Source organism: Pelodiscus sinensis, chromosome 17 (genome assembly GCF_049634645.1).
Source record: "Pelodiscus sinensis isolate JC-2024 chromosome 17, ASM4963464v1, whole genome shotgun sequence".
NCBI classification, from domain to species: domain Eukaryota; kingdom Metazoa; phylum Chordata; order Testudines; family Trionychidae; genus Pelodiscus; species Pelodiscus sinensis.
Genome location: NC_134727.1, coordinates 16,168,170 through 16,187,045, shown reverse-complemented (window position 1 = coordinate 16,187,045; position 18,876 = coordinate 16,168,170). Strand labels below are relative to the sequence as shown.

At 49.4% G+C, this 18,876-nt stretch overlaps 1 protein-coding gene and 1 long non-coding RNA gene across 3 annotated transcripts in view; one reads left to right on the top strand and one right to left on the bottom strand.

The window, feature by feature from the left end:
• PPARGC1B (PPARG coactivator 1 beta) overlaps positions 1-18,876 on the top strand; it is a 103,413-nt gene that overhangs the window by 64,243 nt on the left and 20,294 nt on the right. For both annotated transcript variants that reach the window (XM_025178968.2, XM_006138100.4), the window contains exons 2-3: positions 11,692-11,871; positions 17,054-17,266. In XM_025178968.2, the coding sequence (XP_025034753.2) occupies positions 11,692-11,871; positions 17,054-17,266 (393 nt within the window). The remainder of the gene's footprint in view (positions 1-11,691; positions 11,872-17,053; positions 17,267-18,876) is intronic.
• On the bottom strand, positions 13,652-18,032 carry LOC112543851 (uncharacterized). The gene is made up of 3 exons (XR_012896311.1): positions 17,898-18,032; positions 14,360-14,455; positions 13,652-13,790 (listed from the first exon to the last, which is right to left on the bottom strand). It is a non-coding gene; the product is annotated as an uncharacterized LOC112543851 (long non-coding RNA).

Sequence of the window (18,876 nt, the reverse complement as noted above, 5' to 3'; positions counted from 1 at the left end):
TTAGGGTTGCCAGATACTTTCACAAAAAATCCTGAAACTGGCAGGGAAAAAAATTAGTTGAGCAAAAACAGGGGGACCAAACTTGTTGAGAAAAAAGAAGGTCGCTGTGCCTTTAAATTCCCCTGCCAGACACAGCAGGGAAAAATGTCCTTGCTGGCGTCCTGTCTGAGAGAAACAGAAAATACAAGACACTTTACATGTCCGGTATCTTCTGGGGTTTTTTTGTTTTTGTTTTTTACCGGACAAAAGACGTAATTACCAGACTGTCCGGTCGAAAACCAGACACCTGGCAACCGTAGCCTCATTTTCCCCACCTGTAAAACACAGATAATCTTAGGGTATGTGTACACTAGCCCCCTAGTTCGAACTAGAGAGGCTAATGTAGGCATTCGAAGTTGCAAATGAAGCCCAGGATTTAAATATCCCAGGCTTTATTTGCATGTTCCCGTCCGGCCGCCACTTTGAAATTTCACTAGTCCGGACTAACTGCCCATGGCTACACGCGGCAGGGACCTGGTAGTTCGAATTAAAGCCCTAATTCGAACTTGCAGGAGGAACAACAGGGTAGGAGGTCTATGTTCTGCTTCTGTACAGAGGGGGCTGGTCCATGTTTAGGCTCCTGGCTGCTATGATAGCTCAAATAAGAGCAATGACATTTGAGATTCTCAGAAGGAAAGCACTAAGAAGGGTAAAGCATTAACATTTATTTGTGTAGGTCCTACACAATGCTGTTATATTTTTCTTGGCAAGCAATGTTGAATCTTTAAAAGTTATTATTTAATTAAAAGCACAGTACAAGTACAAAGGCCCCATTCCTCCCCTGAATCAGATCATGGACATCCCTTTATTCAGATGCAGGAAGCTGGGAATTCTGGCTGCTCTTTCCTTATTAGCTTAAGGACAAGAAGATCCAGGCGTGTGTGGGAGACAGCATCCTGTTTCACACTATGCTTCCTGCACCACTAGTTGGATTGCTTTTAGCCTCTCCTTTCATGTCCCTGCCTGGGCGGGGGGTGGGAAAGGGGAATGGGGAACTTAGTGCAGGTCTAATGAGAGAGCTTCCTGCTTACTGGCCGCTCACATTTATAGATCAAAACCCTCTGGGGGTTCCTGGCCCAGTCTCTGGTTGGCAGGTTTGCATTCTGCCAGGAGAGGAGCACAGCAGAAGCCCTTAGTAGGGGGCTCTCTCCACGCTCTCTCCTTTCTGGAGCCCAGTAGGGCAGCATTCCTGCAGCCTCCTTCTCCGGAGTCAGATATTTAAATTTACAAGTGGCACAGGCTGGGTCTCCAGCTCCTCTTGCCACCTCCCCAGGCTGCTGTTGGTGTTTGAGGCTTTGGCTAAAAATAACCCGCCGTCTAGAGGGGCAGCCTGACAAAAGACACAATCCAACACCACGGCTACCTATTTGGAGTGACATTTTGTCAAATGCCATTGTAGGGCTTCTCTGCTGCCACATGCCACAGTGACCTTCATGGCCCTGGCTGGGTGCCTTCTCTCTGTATTTACATGTATTTATAACTTTTCAATCTCCAGGGCTGCCCTGCACCAGTCACTGCTCTCCCCCACTGCCTATTTTGACTCAAGTAGGGGGTGGGCACAGGTGGAACAGCTGTGTCCTTGGCCAAGTGATAGCCCGGGACCTGAATCCCATTTGGGGAGGCTGATAACAGGCTGGCTGAAGGTTCCCGTAGTACACGGGAGCTCGGCAAGGTTCTGCTGACAGCAACTTTTCCTTGGAGTGGATGATGGGGGCTGGCAAGTGTAGGATGTGTGCAAGGGGCCTTCAGTTAGATAAAGCTGAGGTTGCTTCTCTCAGAGGAACTCCCCTGGATTAGGAGGGGTTTGCAAACTTTCTTCTTGTGAACGCACCAGCCATCAGGGTGGGAAAGCCTCAGACAGAAAAGGATAGTAATGATTGCTCTTCTGTCTGTAGTAGGGATGTAATAGTGTAGTCTGCTAACCGATTAACTGATAAGCTAAGGCTTATAGGTTAATGCTATAGACTCCACGCATTCTGCCCCCCACCGGTACATTTTTTAGTAGGCTGGCTAGAAGCATGTCTCAGTCATGGCTCATGACAGGTAAGGGACCTACCCCTGCTGCGGCTCTGCATTTAAAGTGTTATTAGGAGGTAGGCAGGCAGGCAGGCAGCCTGTCTCAGTTCTCACTCATGCTGGGTCCCGGAGCTCAAACCCTGCCCCCTCCCCCTGCACAGAGGCTTTTGCCACCCCTGTATGAGAGGCAGCAGCACTGGGACTACAGGTAGCCGGTCCATGAGGGTAGTTGGTTTTTAAACTGGCCCCCCTTGTGGACCAGCTCCTGCCTGGTACGCCACGCTGCTGCCTCTGATAATACAGAGGCTGCAGTGCGGAGTGTCAGGGAACTCCTTGGGAGTGGGGCTGGATTGCACTGGCTGTCAGCCCCGCCCCCGGGGACTAGAGAATAGTTGAGTAATTGATAAGAATTCATGAGGTTACTCGACTATTCAATTAACCAATATTTAATATCCCTAATCTGTAGGGGTGTGGCATGATTTCTTCCTCTCTTTGAGCTTTTATAACACGGCTGCAATGAGACCTGGCCTATTCAGTTCCTAGCTTGGGATGCTGCACATTTCAGAGGTGCAAAAGCCATAGGCTCCGTCAGCACCTCTTGGTTCAGCTCTGAAGTGGTGGGGCTGTTTCAGGTGCCGTTAGCCTTTCCTTGACACTCCTGGACTTAAGCTGCAGTGGCTGAGAAGAGGACAGATGCAGCTCTGACATTACTCTGGGAATGCTGCTCTGAGCACCAGGAAGAGGTGGCTGCTCGGGAGTGACACAAGATGCTGGGCTGTGCTGGCTAGTTCTGCACAGCTTCCAGTCCCTGCTGGCCCAGGGAACTTGAGCTTCAAATATAACCTCTCTGGAGTACAGGCTAATTGGGCCAAGTTCAGCCCTGGTGGAATGTAGACTCACTTTTACTGGAGTGGAAACTGGGTATGCTTGCTCCAGAGCTGAGATTGGCACTTGGTGTCTATAGAAGTACCCCGTTTCCAGATTCAGCACACTCCTCGTGTACACAACCTTCTGCAGCTGCACGCACAAATCAGACCTACATAGGTACTAGCCCCACACTCCAGTCACCCCTTACATGCTTCACCAGGGCTACACAGCTAGTTCTAGAAAGCAAGACCCTTCAGCAGAGCAGCCCCTTGGAAGGTCTCGGCCAGCGGGCTGCTAAGCAGCACCTCTTGGAATCAGGTATGTGGGCCAGAAACACTGCACAAGAGCTCATCCCGACAGCTAGGTCAGAAGTTCACCCGAGCGAAACAATCTCTGTGTCTGTCTCCCTGGATGTCCGTAATCCGCATTTCAAACTGTCAGTAATTACGGATTTTCCTGGTAAGCCCAGACGGCGCTCACCAAAACCCCCACGCAAGGATTTTCAGTCCGTTTTAGAACCAACCCAGAGCGGGGGGCAATGCTCCTCTGCCGTTCACACAGACATTCACCTGGACCTACATGTGCTACCTTTTCCATGCTATCTCCAGCTCTTGAGCTCAGAGTGCTTCTCTGGAAGGAACCCTGCATGGTCAGTGGATTTTCTTACCCTGTGTTGGTTTGGGACCCAACCAAAAATATTACTGGCTAATATGGGGTGCTCTCCTCAGTGCTAATATATATTTCTCTTTTAATGCTTTGAGTAGGCGCTTAGTTGTGAGAGGATGGCTCTGTATGGGGATGGATGAGTCACTGCAGAAGCTGTGGCTCTTTATGACTAAATGGTTGCTTGTTTCTGGCTAGAGTTGCTGTTTCCTCTGGCTTCTCTGGGGGTATTGTCACTTTTCTTTCTTGTTCAGCCTAGAGAGCCGTAAAGCAGCATTTGAATGACAAGCCTATTGCAAAGCATCCTGGGGACATTTATGCAAATGACAATGTAAATCTGACCTTCGAGGCTTAAACAGGATTAAGTTATTGAGAAGCTGTTACAGTCAGTCCAGCAGCATTTTAGCAGCAGCAGACTTTAGAAGCTTAAACTTTTGCAGCCTCGCTAAACATGATGCAATTTGCATGTGCTTATCCAGGGTACTTTGAGCTTCACTGCAAAGTACTTTGCCCTGACTTAAGGTGCTGGAACTAGGAGTTACTGGGCTAGAAAAATTCACACCAGGGTAATTCTAATGATATTGAGAATAACAGACCCACTACACTAGTGTGCAGTGTGACTTATGCAGTGTATTGACACTGGACTAGCTACATGGGAGCAGAAAATCCCAGTGTAGACAGGATCTACATGTGCCTCGTTCCACTGGGTTCTTCAGTGCAGTGTAGATAATAATCCACTAGATTCAGCTTTCCTCATGGATGTTCTGTATATCTCACCCTGAGAGGAAGGCATTTTTCCTGGTAGTAAGCATTTTCAGGGACTAAAAGCTCAGGTAAGCATTAACTTTGATTGCCCAGTGGGTTCCAGTGGCAGGTAGAGAAGCTGGCTTGGTGCTCCTGAAATGCTGGCCGGCACTATTTTAGCTGCCCACGTGGTAACAGAGTTACAATTCTTCAGAGACCATGTAGAAATAGTACAGGAATTGTGTTTCTTTCCAAGAAAGTGCACAGATTACAGACGGGGGCCTGAGTGCACCTATTATCTTGGAAAGATGCCGGGTTAAAAAAGCTTTTCTTCTGTAGCCTGCGTTAGGAAGACAAAAAAGCACAGCCCACAAGGCTTGTCCTGAAGTCTGCAGGGTGTGTGTGGTTTGCTTCCAGATGGCTTAACTCTCTGCTGCCTCCCCCCATGGTCCAATCCTGAGCCTTGCAGGCGAAGTCCCATTTGTGCCCTCTGAGCACTGTTCCCTGGAGCTGGCTGGTGGGGTAGAAATGAGTTAGGCTCCATGCTTCTAAGAGAGGATACCTCCTGAGCTGTTGTGAGGAGGCTGCAGAACCAATTTTTCTTGCTCATCCAACCTAGTTTGAAGGAGCCAATATATTCAATGCCCTGGATGTAGGCCTGAAGCCTGCCACAGTCCGAGTAAGAGTGAGGCCTTTGTGGAGCTGTCTCATGTGTACAGCCAAAGTTCACATGCAGTTTTGAAAAAAGGGGAAAGATTCCCTGCCTTGTTAATCCAATATTTGAATTGCAGTTGGTCTCAGGGAAACATTTCACGTAGCTTTTGAGAGAAGGCCTCCTGCATGGGCTAGAGAGCTCTAGAAGAAGGATGTTCAGAGACATCATCTTTCCAGATAAGTGTTCCCTTCCAGGCTGGTGAAGAGAACTGAGACTTTCTCTTCCCCATGCATCCAGATTAGAGTTCTGGTAAAAGCTCTGCTGCATCAGGGACTTCTTGAGACAGAGCCCTGGTAAATGGAGCATCTCTGCTGCAAACCAAAGAATTCAGCAATCAAGGAAATTGGCATGTCCGAGCAGCCCAGGCTGCCTTTACCAGCCCTACCATCTCCATTGGAACAGCCCGCAGCAATTACGTCCAGTATTGTTTTTTTTCTTCAATAGCACTCAAGATTGCTGGCAGGCTGTGCTAGTGAGCACTGTCAGGCAGGCCACTAACCTTACCACTAGTTTGTCCTTCTGTCTTGCATCGAGGAAGCCAACAGGACAGCTGGCACCGCCTAGTTTTTTAGCTGGCACCGCCTAGTTTAGCTCTTGACCAGACTCTGCACCGAGTGCATATTGGGGTGGCAGGGGAGAGGAGGAGGGAATCACGCAGAGAGAGAGATTACACAGTAGGTAAAAGTAAGGGCCATCTCCTCCTTTGGTGTGAGTGGAGCTGTCAGTTTATACCAGCTGGGAATCTAGCCCATGTTCTTTATTTGGCCCTTGTGAATGATGGAAAGAATCCCTTCTGAGAATGCACTGAACTTTCACCTCTTTAGTTCTAGAACTGGCTCTCTTGGATTTTGATGCATGAGCCTTGTTCATCTCTCTGTAAAGGTAATTCCGGCTAAGCCCTGGGCAGCTTGTACATCACAGACTCAAAGGAAGTGTGGGCACTCTGCATGGTCATGCACAGAAGAGACACTCCTGCTTTTCAAACCCTTCCCCAGAACCCACCTCAGTCTGTGGAACCTTAGGGAAAACACTTCCTGCCCTGTGAATATTTGAACCCTGGATGAGAATTAAAAAACAAATACAAAATGCTCTAGGACAGAGACTGCCTCTGAGTCTGCCAGTGTGTTCTATTTCAGTTATAAGCACCTCACAGCAGGGAGCTGCTCCCAGTGCTTAACAGTGAATTAATAATAGTTTCAGTGCTCTAGCCACCCTAAAGCTCTTCGTAACGTACATCCGTCGATTGGCAGCTTTTGTCCTACTTCAGTCAATAACTCAGATCTTTTCTCCCAGAAAGGAGCATGCAGGAAACTCACGATTTTAGGAAAACTATGGAAGCCATCTTAAAGTCACTGTCATGTGAGCCACTGAAATTGTGTCTGATATTCTGGACAGGCTAGTGGGTGCTCTTCAGTAGCCTTGTTACTCACATGCCAGGTGGTCATGGCTAGGGTCATTATGTAGGATTTTGAATTTGACAAGCACAAATCCCATCATCCCACTTCAAAATCCCTCCATTAGGTGAGAAACAGAAACATCAATATAGATATTTCTGAGTTACCCTCAAAGTTTTGCTTATGCCTTCACCTCCCTATCTTTGTGGTCATGTGGTTATTTCTCTCATGGTTCCTACACAGTGCTGCAAATAGCTGCCTTGTGGGCACCCCTGCCAGAAGTTATACCTATTTTCAGTGGGTTATGAGAATCTGGAGTCCTTTCCAAAATGAAGTGAATTCCACTGTGGTGTGGGGACACTGCCCTGATTCCCAGTCCCACTGAAATCAAATGGATTTCCTCTGTGGATATAGAGGGGGGATTGGTTGATTCTCAAATCCTTTGGGCAAGACTCTGAACTTTGCTGTGCTCTGATGCATGTGAACCATGTGTCTGGACTGATGGATGGCTCAGAATTTTCAAGTCTCTCCCTGTTGGTGTTTGCTGGCGACATGCCAAGAACCAACGGCTGTTTTCCCTATAAACTCCTGAGTGAAATTAGACCAGAGTTTATTCCTTCCCCCAAGCCAGCGGGAAGGGCACTGAGTGGGAAAAGGGAAAGCTAGACCAGCCCAGATCCAGTCTCCCATGGGCACCAGACCCAGCATAGCCATGTCCTACCTTCCATTTCCCTTCCCCCTGACTAGGGTGAGGGGAAGGGAAGAATTGAAAATACTATCACCTGCCTTCCTGCTAAGTGCCTCTGTTCTGTTTCTCCATGGCAAGCAGCCAAAATGGGATTCTTTCCTCATTGCTCAAGTGAACTTTGTCCTAGGCAAGAGTGCTGGGATTGATCCATCCCCTGGAGACATATCCGCCATTGTCGGAGCTGATCTCACACTGGCAGTGTCATCTTCTTTCTACCAAACCTCAAAGGGGACCTGGATAACAGGTTGCCACAGCAGTGAGTGCATTCAGTCCTTGGCTCCCCTGTTAAGGTTGCCAGTGAAGGAGCTGGCTGTGGTAGTGGTTTATGCCCTGTGTCTGCTAGGAAATGAATTAAGGCCCTTCCCACTTGTCATGTATGGGGCCCTCTACGCACCAGGATGACTTTTGGGCACTTCCAGCCTGAGCTGCTTATGAAGTTGTGGTTCCCATCACTCTGTGCTAGCCAGCCCCTTGGAATGGGACTCAAGTCAAGCAGCATGGCAGTACCGAGACACTGCTTGCATTCTCTTCCCTGGCCCCACAACCCACTGCCAGCCAGGCAGCTCAGCACTCCAAGGAGGCATCAGGTTGCAGGAATTTATTTTTACACAGCTCTGTTGGCGATGGGTACGTGTCGCATCTGTAGAGATGATCAAAAGATGTCCCAAGTGCAGGTGTCAGCTGCTCCTTATGTTCTCAACACCATGGGTTTTTTTTCCTGGTGGCATATCAAAGGGAACAGGAGAATCTGAGTGTTTTGCTTTTTAAATGGATAATGTATCCAAAAAGGGGGTTTCTAAAAATAAAAACGGTTGCCTCTGTTCCCATGGGAAGATTTGGGGGTTGGAGGGAGTCAGCAGTTTTAGGAAACAGACATTTTCTGGGGGCAGAAACAAGAAACATAGAAGGAACCTGCACCATAACTAGTAATGGGGGGGAATCTGAAGGCCCAAAGGGCACTACTGCTCCAGAGCTATCCTAGAGCAGATGCAGGAAGTGGGAGGGCAGAGGCAGGAAACTGTGTCCCTGGTAAGAGGTTGGATTAAGGGAAATCTGAAGCTCCTTCTGGTTTGAAACCCTCTGCTTCCCTGGACCCAGGGGTTTGCCTAGACCAGTGGTCTCCAACCCTCTTAAGCACAAGATCACTTTTTGAATTTGTCAGTCCAGGTTCTACCTCAAACCCAAATACCCCTGCTGTACCCTTTTACCGAGGCCCCGCCCCCTCACTCTGAAGATGGGGTACAGAGGAGGGGGGCAGCGTGACAACCTTGCCCTGCACAACAAGCAGGAGGCTCCAGGGGGCAGCTCTGAAGCTTTGGGCAGGAGCAGCATGACAGGGGATGGAGGGGCAACTGAAGTGCCAGCACTTGAGAGCCTCCCAGCCAAACCAGTCAGGATCACCTGTCAGATCTACCCGTAGATCCTGATCGGCTGGTGACTACTGGCCTAGACCTTTGTCCTTCTAAATGAATGTGGGCAGTTTCTAGTGTGGTAGGCCTGTGGGGAAAGGAGTTGAAAGTCAAGGCTCTGGCCGGCCTGCATGAACTTTAAAGATCCTGCAGCTCAGAATGGGTTTGCTCTGGTGTGGTTGGTCAGCATTTCTCCTTTCCACTCTTAGGCAGTTTGTTTCTGGCGTTTGATGGACTCTGTTGATGTGATGGTGCATTCTAGAGGTATCACAATGGGCCCAATCCTGTTTGCCTTACTTGTTTGAATCATTGGCTCATTGACTCCATTGGGGTAGCCAGGAAAGGGGGCTTGGCCCTGCAGCTGTAAAAAAACAACAACCCGGGATCCTTTGGCACGAGGGTGCTCCCTACCATACAGAGATAGTCTTGCCAGAAGGACAGGTGATGGGGAAAGTACTTTCAGAGGCATTGATTGTTTGAAACTGATTTCTCTGTTGCTTGGTGGAATTTTGCCCTGTGTTGAACAGAACAAGGGCTGCTGTGTGAAGGTACTTATAGCCTTGCTATAGTGCGCAGTTGGGGTCTGTGTCTGTTCATGGCCCTGGTGCCCAACTACATGAAATCCACTGAGAATGCTCCTGGTAGCTGCTCCACCTTGCAAGCCCCTGGGGAGGTATTGATAAAAAGAAAAGGAAGCTGGAAGGGCTTAACCCTTCAGTGCTTGTGGAACACAGTGTCCTCAACCAAGCTGGAAAATACAGACAGGACACACAGTCCCATTCCCCCGCCTCAGGAACTGGATCAGTAAACCCAGATTATCCCAATTAACAAAATAGTGACGCGCTCTCTCCCATTTCTTGTGAAGTCAATTTTGCTTCCATTTGCTGAATCATGAAAAGATTATTTAGGGCATTTCAAGGCAGTGCCTGGGATGTTTTTCTCTCTCCACGGCTTCTCAGATGCTCAAACATTTGTCTGATCTGAAATGCACTCACTCACTGTATAAACAAACTTGCTTCCCTTTGCATCAGTAAACACCCACTGATTAACCAATATCAGCAAGAATTGTGTCCTACCTTTCATGTCTAGGTTTAAATTCTTCCTTGGCCATTGGTACAGGCAGGCAGAAATTATTACCAACTAATGACTTGCGGTAAACAGCATGACAGGAGCTGGTGCCCCTAGCACAGAAGGGAAGGACTGAGAGCCTGCTCCATTGAAGTCATTGGGAGTTGGGCCACTGACTTAAGCAGAGTCAGAATCATAGTATGAATAGGCCTCGAGTCTGATGGATACTCACCCAAGTGCAGGGGGAGACTCCATTTGCAATAGGTAGTACTGGTGTGTGGGAAGCTCAGGCTTCCTCTATGGGGCTGTGCCTACTCCTTGTGCAGAGGTGAGGCCTTCAGCTTTCAGGGTTGTCAAACGAAGTACTAATTTCAAATACCCTGCATTAGCCAGGCAGGTTTCTGTGCAGGGCATAAGACCCTGTCTGGTGCAGGGTGGGAAGTGGGGTGCAGCTGGAACAGAAGAGGGTCAGTAGTGAGAAGATTCCTCTTTCCCCTCAATAACTGGGGCACATTGACTGAGACACCCATACAACATGGCATATTTTCAAGTTAACATTTGACTGGGCCACTTTTTGCTTTAAACATTCTTTCCCAACCCCCAGCGAATGCCTTCCACATACCCACCATCTCTGCTTGGCAGGGCACTGGCATAATGTCAGTGGGACCGTTCTCTTGGCCACTTGTGCTGGTTTATAACAGTCCTACGTTCTGCCCCTCCGAAAGCCGTGTGGCTTTGCAGCAAGCAGCCATCGGGAAGGAGGTGGAAACGGGGCAGGTCTCAGCTGCTTTTCATGATTAAATGGATATTTTTAGCTCTGTTCCTAGAGCTTAGATTGGCCTGTGTGCGCCAGGAATTGATTCGTCTCTGCACTAGGTTTTTTGAGAGAGTGTGCACGCGCTGGGTTGGACACAATGGAAAGAGAGAGAGGCAATTAAGAGTCTATGTTGCCTTCCTCAGTGACTTAACTGCAGGGGGACTGTGAAATTGAGTCTACAGGATTGTTACTGAAGGTTGAATAATTTGGGGGTGAAACGATGATGGCTGGGGTTACAGAGTTTGAGTCAAGGACGAGTGGGGGGAGGGAGAGGGGCAGGCAGGAAGATGGACTAGGAATATGGAAAAGCAGGCTTGTCTCACTGTGAAACTGTCCACCCAAATCTTTCCCAGTGCCGGGCTGTTGTATGTGCCCTGTAAGCCTTTTGCTCTCCTCCTTTGTTGCTGACTTATCAGGGCAGTAGGATAAGACCTGGATGTCTGCAGTATGTCACCAAGGGCTTCAGTGGCTTAAGTTACTCTGAAGAACACAAACTGCTGCTTTGCCAGCGCCCAATATGGTTTTGAGCTTGTGATTGCTAGAGGAGACCACGATACTCCCTTGCAAAGGCACCCTGTTGTGACACTGGCACAACCTGCGTGTAAATATTGGAGCACAGTTTTGAGGCAGTTTTTGAATTAGCTGCCCTGCAAGAGTGTTTCTGACATTCCTCATGTGAACTTGAAATGATGTGGGCACAGCCAGTTGACTGGCAAAGTTCACAATGAAGAGAATCCCCTCTTAGATCTTACTCCAGTGTAATTGCTTCAAACTGGGCCATATGCCAGAAAGCTGTCCCTGGGGTCAATCTGACCCAGGATATTCAGTAATGCTTCCCTCTGCTGCTCTCAACTTTAATTTTGGGGGTATCCTATTAATACTATAGCTCCCAGCTCAGTCTTTATCCCAGCCACTTGAATAGAGATGGAATATTGCAGGCTGGGAGGTGAAATCTCTACAGGCCACATCTCTGCATCCAAGCTGAAGTCTGTTGAAATCTCATTTTAGGAAGACAGGGTTTGGTCCTTGGGCTTGTGGACAGTTGCAAAGGCAGACCGTGGTCAGACAAAGTTTGGGCACCCTGGGTCGGATGCAGCCTGACCCCTGTGTAAGAGACAGGCGTTCCATGACATGAGGGCTGCTTCAGGCGCGTCTGATGCTGGTGGGTAGAGAAGAAGATGCCCAGCTAAACCTGTCTCATCTCTTCACAGTACGAGGTGTCCGGTGGCAGCGAGGAGCACTTCTACTCCGATTTCCCTGAGATTGACCTGTCTCCACTGGATGCCAGTGACCTTGACTCTGCCAGCTGCTTCAGTGAGCTGCAGTGGTGCGCTGAGCGCTCCGAGACCGAGTCTAGCCAGTACAGCACAGACGACTCTGAGCTCCTTCAGGTACCATCTGTCACTCAGCTCCTTGGCCCAGGACAAAGGCCACCAAGCAGCATTATCACTCTGGGGCAAATCTTCCTTCCCAGGTTTCTCTCTTTCTCCTCCTCCCCATGGAATGAGAAAGTAGCCGTGTCTGGGGAGGGTGAGGGAATGCTATGTTGTCCCCAACCCCAGCTAAAGAAGTGCAGCAGAGACTGCAGAGCAATCTGGGGTTTCTCTCTCCTGACCATTGGTTATGGACTTTATCCAGTTCCCACCAACATCAGTGGAAACTTTTTTTTTAAGTCTCGGCTTGACAAATCCCTGGCTGGGATGATTTAGTTGTGGTTGGTCCTGCTTTTAGCAGGGGGCTGGACTCGATGACCTCCTGAGGTCTCTTCCAGCCCTAGGATTGTATGATCTACCGAAGCCCCCATTTGCTGCAGAGGGCTGAGGGGCATGGTCACTGAAAACAACTTTCCTGCTTCCTGAGCTGCCTGGACTGCCCCTGCACGTTAAGAACAGTGCAGAGCAGGAGACTGCTGTAGTGGACTGCAGCACCCTGCACAACCTGCCGCATGGGGAGCCAGCACAGGAAGAGTGGGGCGCACAGCCATGTGCACACACTGCCTTACACAAACACAGAGAGTCACTGCCCGGCACTCGGGAGCAGAAGCCAAGGCAGCTCTGCAGCTGAGCCTCAGGACAGGGGCCTTCTGTGGGCTTCTCCTCAAGTAACCTCACCTCATCTCCTTCCTTCACCTAGATCAGCCTGGGGAAGCAGAGGAGAGGTGGTGGGCTGAGGAGGGAGAGTGGGGTCCAGGCTATTAATATCTCTTCTCCAGCTGATTAGTGCTCCCTTAATTTGTGCTCCATTTCTAAATGGGGCAAGTGGAGTAAGGCTGTAATGAGGAGGTGGAAGAATAGAAGAGGGCTGCTGAGCTCATCCTGTGATGTATTATTAAAAGGAAATTACAGGATAGTGCCTAGTGCATCCTGTTTGATTTTAGGTCTGACAGATTGTGCTGGGGCGGCTGTGGTTTCTAAGAGGCTCAGCAGCAGCATGGAGCAGTGTGGCACAGGAATGCTAATTTCCAGCGTGCAGAAAACAGCTTCCCTTTTATCTGACTCTCCAGCTTCAGCATCACCTCTGCATCTCTGCGCACACGTTTATTTATAGCAGAGACTCCCTCTCATTGAATTGCGCTCTAAATAGACATGCGAGCATCATGCTAATAGCTGGCCTGCATTTGGGAGGAAGTGCTCCAGGATGTCAGATGAGCAAATTGGAAGGGGGGATCCACACAGCCCATTCATGGGTCACACACTGAATGTTAGTTCCCCCTCGGTCCCCTCACCCCCCGTCCGTCCAGACTCCAGGCCACCATGGTGCAATCAGGAGACAAAGTGGCAGTGAATGGATGGGACACAGGACTGGGAGTCAGGAGACTTGGCTGTACAGCCCAGTTCGTCTGCTGGCTTCCTACATGACCCAGGTCAGCAGCATCTCCCCAGTTGTAACATGGGGATGATGAAGATGGTTTCCCATCCAAAAGACAAGTGAGTTTTAAAAGCACCAACTCTTCAACTAGCAGGGAGTTTGCACGTGAGAGTCTCAGAAAGCCAGAGAGTTAATTGCTGGATAAAAACAATGGCTTGTTTTGGCATCAGCACTGACATTTTAAGTCAGTGCTGTGGTAACAAAAGGAACTCAAAACTCAAGTCACCCACACTAGAGTGCGAAGGAATCACAGCACTGCATGGAGTAATGACCCTTTCTCTGAAGCATCAGCGATAGCCAGTGCTGGAGGTGGGACAAGAGACCGGCTGGCCCATTGGTTGGATCCGGTGTGTAACTGGAGAGGGATTGGGAGCTCTTTGGATGCACTGGCTGTGTCTCCGAGAAGCATCCGGCCTCACAACAAGCAGCACCTTTAGGCAGTCTAGGAGAAACACGATGGGAGGTTACAAGCAATGTGGGGGAAAGGCAGAAGTGGACAGCAGGTCTCCTTCCTTCTGTCTGTCCAGATAGATCGCTAAGATACTCATATGGCCCCCATTACCCAAGAGTCTGAGGTGCCTCCCAAAGCCCCTGTGATTTAGGGCAGAGCTATTCTCTCCATTGTACAGGGGAAGAACTGAGGCACAAAGAGACTGAGGGATGTGCCCAAGGTCAACCATGGAGTCTGTGACTGAGCAGGGAATTCAACTTGGGGTTTCCAAGTCCCAGACTAATTCCCTAATCACTGGGCCATCCTTGTCTTGTATCTGTGGCCTTGACATGCCCCATCCCCTCTGGACTAGGAACGAAATGTCCCCTTTCCCCTAGGTGATGGTTGCACATGGAGAGAAGACTGTGATCCTTCTTCTCCCCCTATTGTGAAGGGCCTATGTTGGAGTCCAGCTCACTGCTGCCCGTTCCCAGCCAGTTGTGGATCTTGGCACTGGTTACAGTTTTTGGAGACTTTTAAAAAGCCCCAATATTTTCTAACTTAACCATAACAATACTAACGTTCTGGCCTTTACATTGTGCTGCTGCTGTGCTTGAAAAGGCTCCAGTACAGCTGACAGACCTTCATCACAAGATGCATATTTTCCACTGAACTTCCTGGGGAAAAGATAAACAGAACAGAAATTATAAGAGACAGGCCTTTTAGCAGTGAGCAGGACATGGTGAAATGCATCCCAATGACTCCTGTGCACAGCAGCTGCAGACCAATAATGAGAGGAGAATAAATCAAGCCAAAAATGGAGCATCCGGATGCGTTTTCCCTGGGCCTTGCTGTAGAAACATCTAACAGGGTTAGGGGCTTGAAGAAGACTATTTTAATTTTCATTAGCAAGTGCTAACGTGCATTTGGCCCTCTTTTTAGATCTCATTCTCTCTGTGCTACATGCAGGGCTGCAGTCGTCTACTTATTACTGCAAATGACTTATGTCAGGAATGCTACGGTAAATAATCCCATAGAAATGAATCTTCCCAAAGAAATGAATTCAGGGCACTGCAGTTATTCCTTTTCTTAAGTCCACCAGGATGAGGTTTTGCCCCAATTTTGGCCTTTGGCATAACATTAAAATGCTGGTAGTTACAGCACGGCAGGGGCACGATCAGATGGGAATCATTAGAGGGTAGTGGCTGTAGGTTGGGATTGAGGTGTATCTGCAGAACTGAGTGTGGGAGTTCAGGTCTGGGATAGCAGGTGAGTGTTGTAGATCAGGGCTGAGGTGTATCAGCAAAGCTGTGATGGAAAAGCCTTCGACCTTCTCAGGTCTCCTATGCTGATCAGGTCAGCATTTAATAGACTTTTCCTCCTAGCTTTCCTACAGTCAGTGACGACATCTCTTTCTTCAAAACAGCAGCATGCAGTGTGACAGTATCATGACATGTGACAGTGCCACCTCAACTCAGCCCACGTATGGCCACCCCCAGGCAATCAAAAATCAGGAAGCAAGAGCCAAAAGCATGCGAGTGGTTTAAAAATTATGAATTTAAAAAATAACTAGAGGGCTGCGCCCTCTCCTTGCTGCACTCGCCTACTCCCTCTCTCTGGCTACTTTTGCCTTGCTGAGAGAGCGTGATGACGTCATTCTGTCGCCCGGCAGGAAAAACTTTTTTATGTTCCCCACAGACAGAGACTGCACTGGCATCCCATGGAGCAGCCTCCCCTGTCCTCCCATCCCACGGGGCTGCCTCTGGCGGATGCAGGCAGATGCTGGTGCTTGGAGGGCCGTGGGAGGGGAATTTTAAGCCAACTGCCCTCAAGCACTGGCTCCTGCCTATACACCCCCTCCCCCCATTGCTGCCTATGGCAAAATGTTGAGGTGGGGTGGGGCGGAGAGTAAGAAGGCTCCGCGGAGCCTTAAAAGCCAGCTCTCCACGTGTATCGACTCCGGCCTACCCCCCCCATGCGCCGAAGCAGTAGGCACTGCATTAGCTGATACGTGTATGAGCATGAAGGCTGGCTTCCCACGAGTTCCAGCTACTGCCTCCCCCCCTGCCCTCTGCCTTGCTGCCTCTCTATCACAGGCAGCAACGTGGAGGTGGGGTTGGCAGGTGCAGCTCTGCAGGATCCAGTGTCCATCGGGAGCCAGCTTAAAAGCCACCTCCCCAAAGGCACTGGTTCTCCCCCCCCCCCCCCCCCCACCTTGCTGCCTCTGATCAGAGGTAGCCAGTGGTGGGAGAAGTGCATGTAGTTGACAGGATTAACCGATAAACCCAGGCTTATCAGTTAATCGTTTAGTCATCTACATGCTGACATCCCTAGTGTCAGGTAGCCTGGAGCCTGACCCCACAGACTCCCTTCAGTTCGACAGCCTGAAGCCTAATCCCTGTATATCCTCCTTCCCTCACGTTGCTGCACATTCCCATTTCTCCTCCCTACCCCTCTGAGCTCTAGTGAGTCTCACGAGGCAAGAGAATGAGTCAGGTGGAAATTGCAGCCACAGTTTCATGCCAGCTGCCCACAAGTTGGGGAAAGGAACACATCACTGGGTGTCCTTCCCTGTTTTCCGATATGTCTGAAATAACGCACAAAACAGGAAGGATGGAAGTTAGAGAGGAAGCTGCTGCTGAGAATCCACTTCAGCAGCTGCTAAAGTAAAGGAGGGATTGGGTTGGATGGTGTATAGTTTGTTTTTTTTCAAGACACTGTTGTGCAAGTGTGATTCAGAAGGATGCAGCTAAGGCCTTGCAATTTAAGCCTCGCACCCCCTCCCCACCCATGGTAGAGAGAGATGTCTGTTCACAGATGTTTGGCAGTGAATCCAAAAAGAATGCAGTCAGTCTGTTGAAGGAATGAGCTTTCCATGCACCAAGCCCGAGTAAACTCATAAAACAGCTTTCATTTTTGGAGATCTGTTCCTGGATGACTGAGTAGATCAGGCTCTCTCCAACTGGCTACTGTAGGCCCCTACATTGGGACCTACGCGACCAACCTTGGGATCTTGCTGGGAATTGGAAGGGAACAATAAATGTGCATGAAATGGACCAGATTGAAGCTGCTCTTGGGACTTGGGAAATTGGGAACTGTCCCATTGAAAGCAGTAGAGTAGGACAGATGCAAAACTGGCATTGGTGATGGAAGAATCAGGCCCCTTCAAATGATATGGCAGAGCAGCCTGTGGGAGCTGCAGTCACGCCCCCCAGAGGTAGCCTGTGATGGGAATGTGTCTGGCTCTCACTGCCCTGTGCAAATCTCTTTTTCAGATAATAGACAGTGAGAATGAAGCGCTGCTGGCAGCCCTCACCGAAACACTGGATGAAATACAGGAAGATGACATGGGCCTGGCTGCCTTCCGAGCTATGGAAGAAAGGGACGTGCCCAACCACATCTGTGCCTCGCCAGCCCCCTCCCCCAAACCAGTCGCCCCCACCCCGGGGGGGCCGCCTTTGGCCCCCGAGGTTGATGAGCTGTCTCTAGTAAGAACTCACTTCCTACTGTTTAAGGTGGATTTGGATGAACCTCTGATAAGCCGACTGCATGGGTATGATAGGAAGCAAAGGTCTGAATCTTTTCATTATAGGCTTAAAACTCTTACCGGTCGATACAAAGCATATACCTGTATTGTATACGTATACATGTGCCATGCCATTGCTGTCACCTCCATCGCCATCCTCATGGGAACAAGCTCATTGCTGCTTGAGCAGAGGGCACTGGATGTGAGCAGAGATGGGGCATAACCTATTTTCCAGCCCCCTCAACCCAGGGAGGATTTGTCCTGGGGCCTCACGTTATCTGAGCCCCAGCACAGCTGGGCTAAGGGGGTCTCAAGTTGTGGCCCATTTCTGTTTTCTCTCCCTACCCCAGAGCTTCCCATCATTCAGCTACCTCTCATCAGAGCACTTGGGGGCAACACACAGCCGTTTTCCCTGATGCCCTAATCTCCACCCAGGGGATTGGCCTTTCTCTTTCATTTTCTGGCTGTGAGTTCAGGGGCCACTGCTCCTCAGCTTCCTTTAGTCTTGTGCTGGAGACCCAGCTTGGTTGTAACCCTAGCCCTTGCCCCTCGTCTGTGGCCTCAGTTGGAGAATCTTCCACCTAGTTAGTTACCTGCGAGAGAGTGGGGAAGAGGCATGTAGCTGTTATCACCCCTTCAGTTCTCCCCACAAAAAGAGCAACTCCTCTTTTCTCTCCCACCCAGAGCAGCATGTGTTCTGAGCTTGGCCTGGGAACCACATAGCCCACAGACCCCATGCCCATTAGGTGAGCCCTTGGATGTCCCTGCCCTGAGTGAAGCCTCTCTTTGGCTTTGTGAGGTACTGGGTTCCAATTCTATCTCCGCCTCCTGCCCGAGCAGTAGGGCCACTGCATTCCTACCAGGTGGTACGAAGTTTGCTGGGCTAAAGCGCATCCCTATAATGGAGCTGCACCTGTAGCTCATTCACCAGCTAGATCGATCCTTCCATGAGGAGAGACGACACCCCACCACCACCACCTCTCTGCCCTGTAGACTGAAAGGCATGGTTTATAAAAGTGCATTGCGGCATCTAGTGGTGAAAGTGTGCATTTCCACTTCACAACAAAGTGCATGTGTGTGGGTGTATATATCACACACAGGCTATGTCTACACTATATCAGGTTATTTCAAAAGAAGTTATTTCCAAATAACTCCCAAAATAACTATTTCAAAATAGTGTGTCCACGCTACAGGGAAGCCTAGAAATTAGTCTGAGGCAGGCTGCCTTAATGTGGACTCACTACCAAGGCTTAGAACCCCAGGAAGCACTGGGGAGTAATTCCTTTGAATGACTCGAGAGAGTAGTTATTTTGAAATAACAGAAGCTGAGCATCCACACTAACCCTGTTTCGAAATATCAATTATTTTGAGATAACAAGCGCATTATTTTAAAATAATTTTGAAATAACAGGCTTGCTGTGTGGATGCTCACCTTGTTATTTCGAAATAACAGGAGTGTAGACATGCCCTCCATGTGTATGTGAATATATCGGATGTATACGTTGCAGGGGGAAAGCACTTGTACTTATTATAAATGGGAAGTGCACCATTAAGCCACTGGGCACCCCTGTT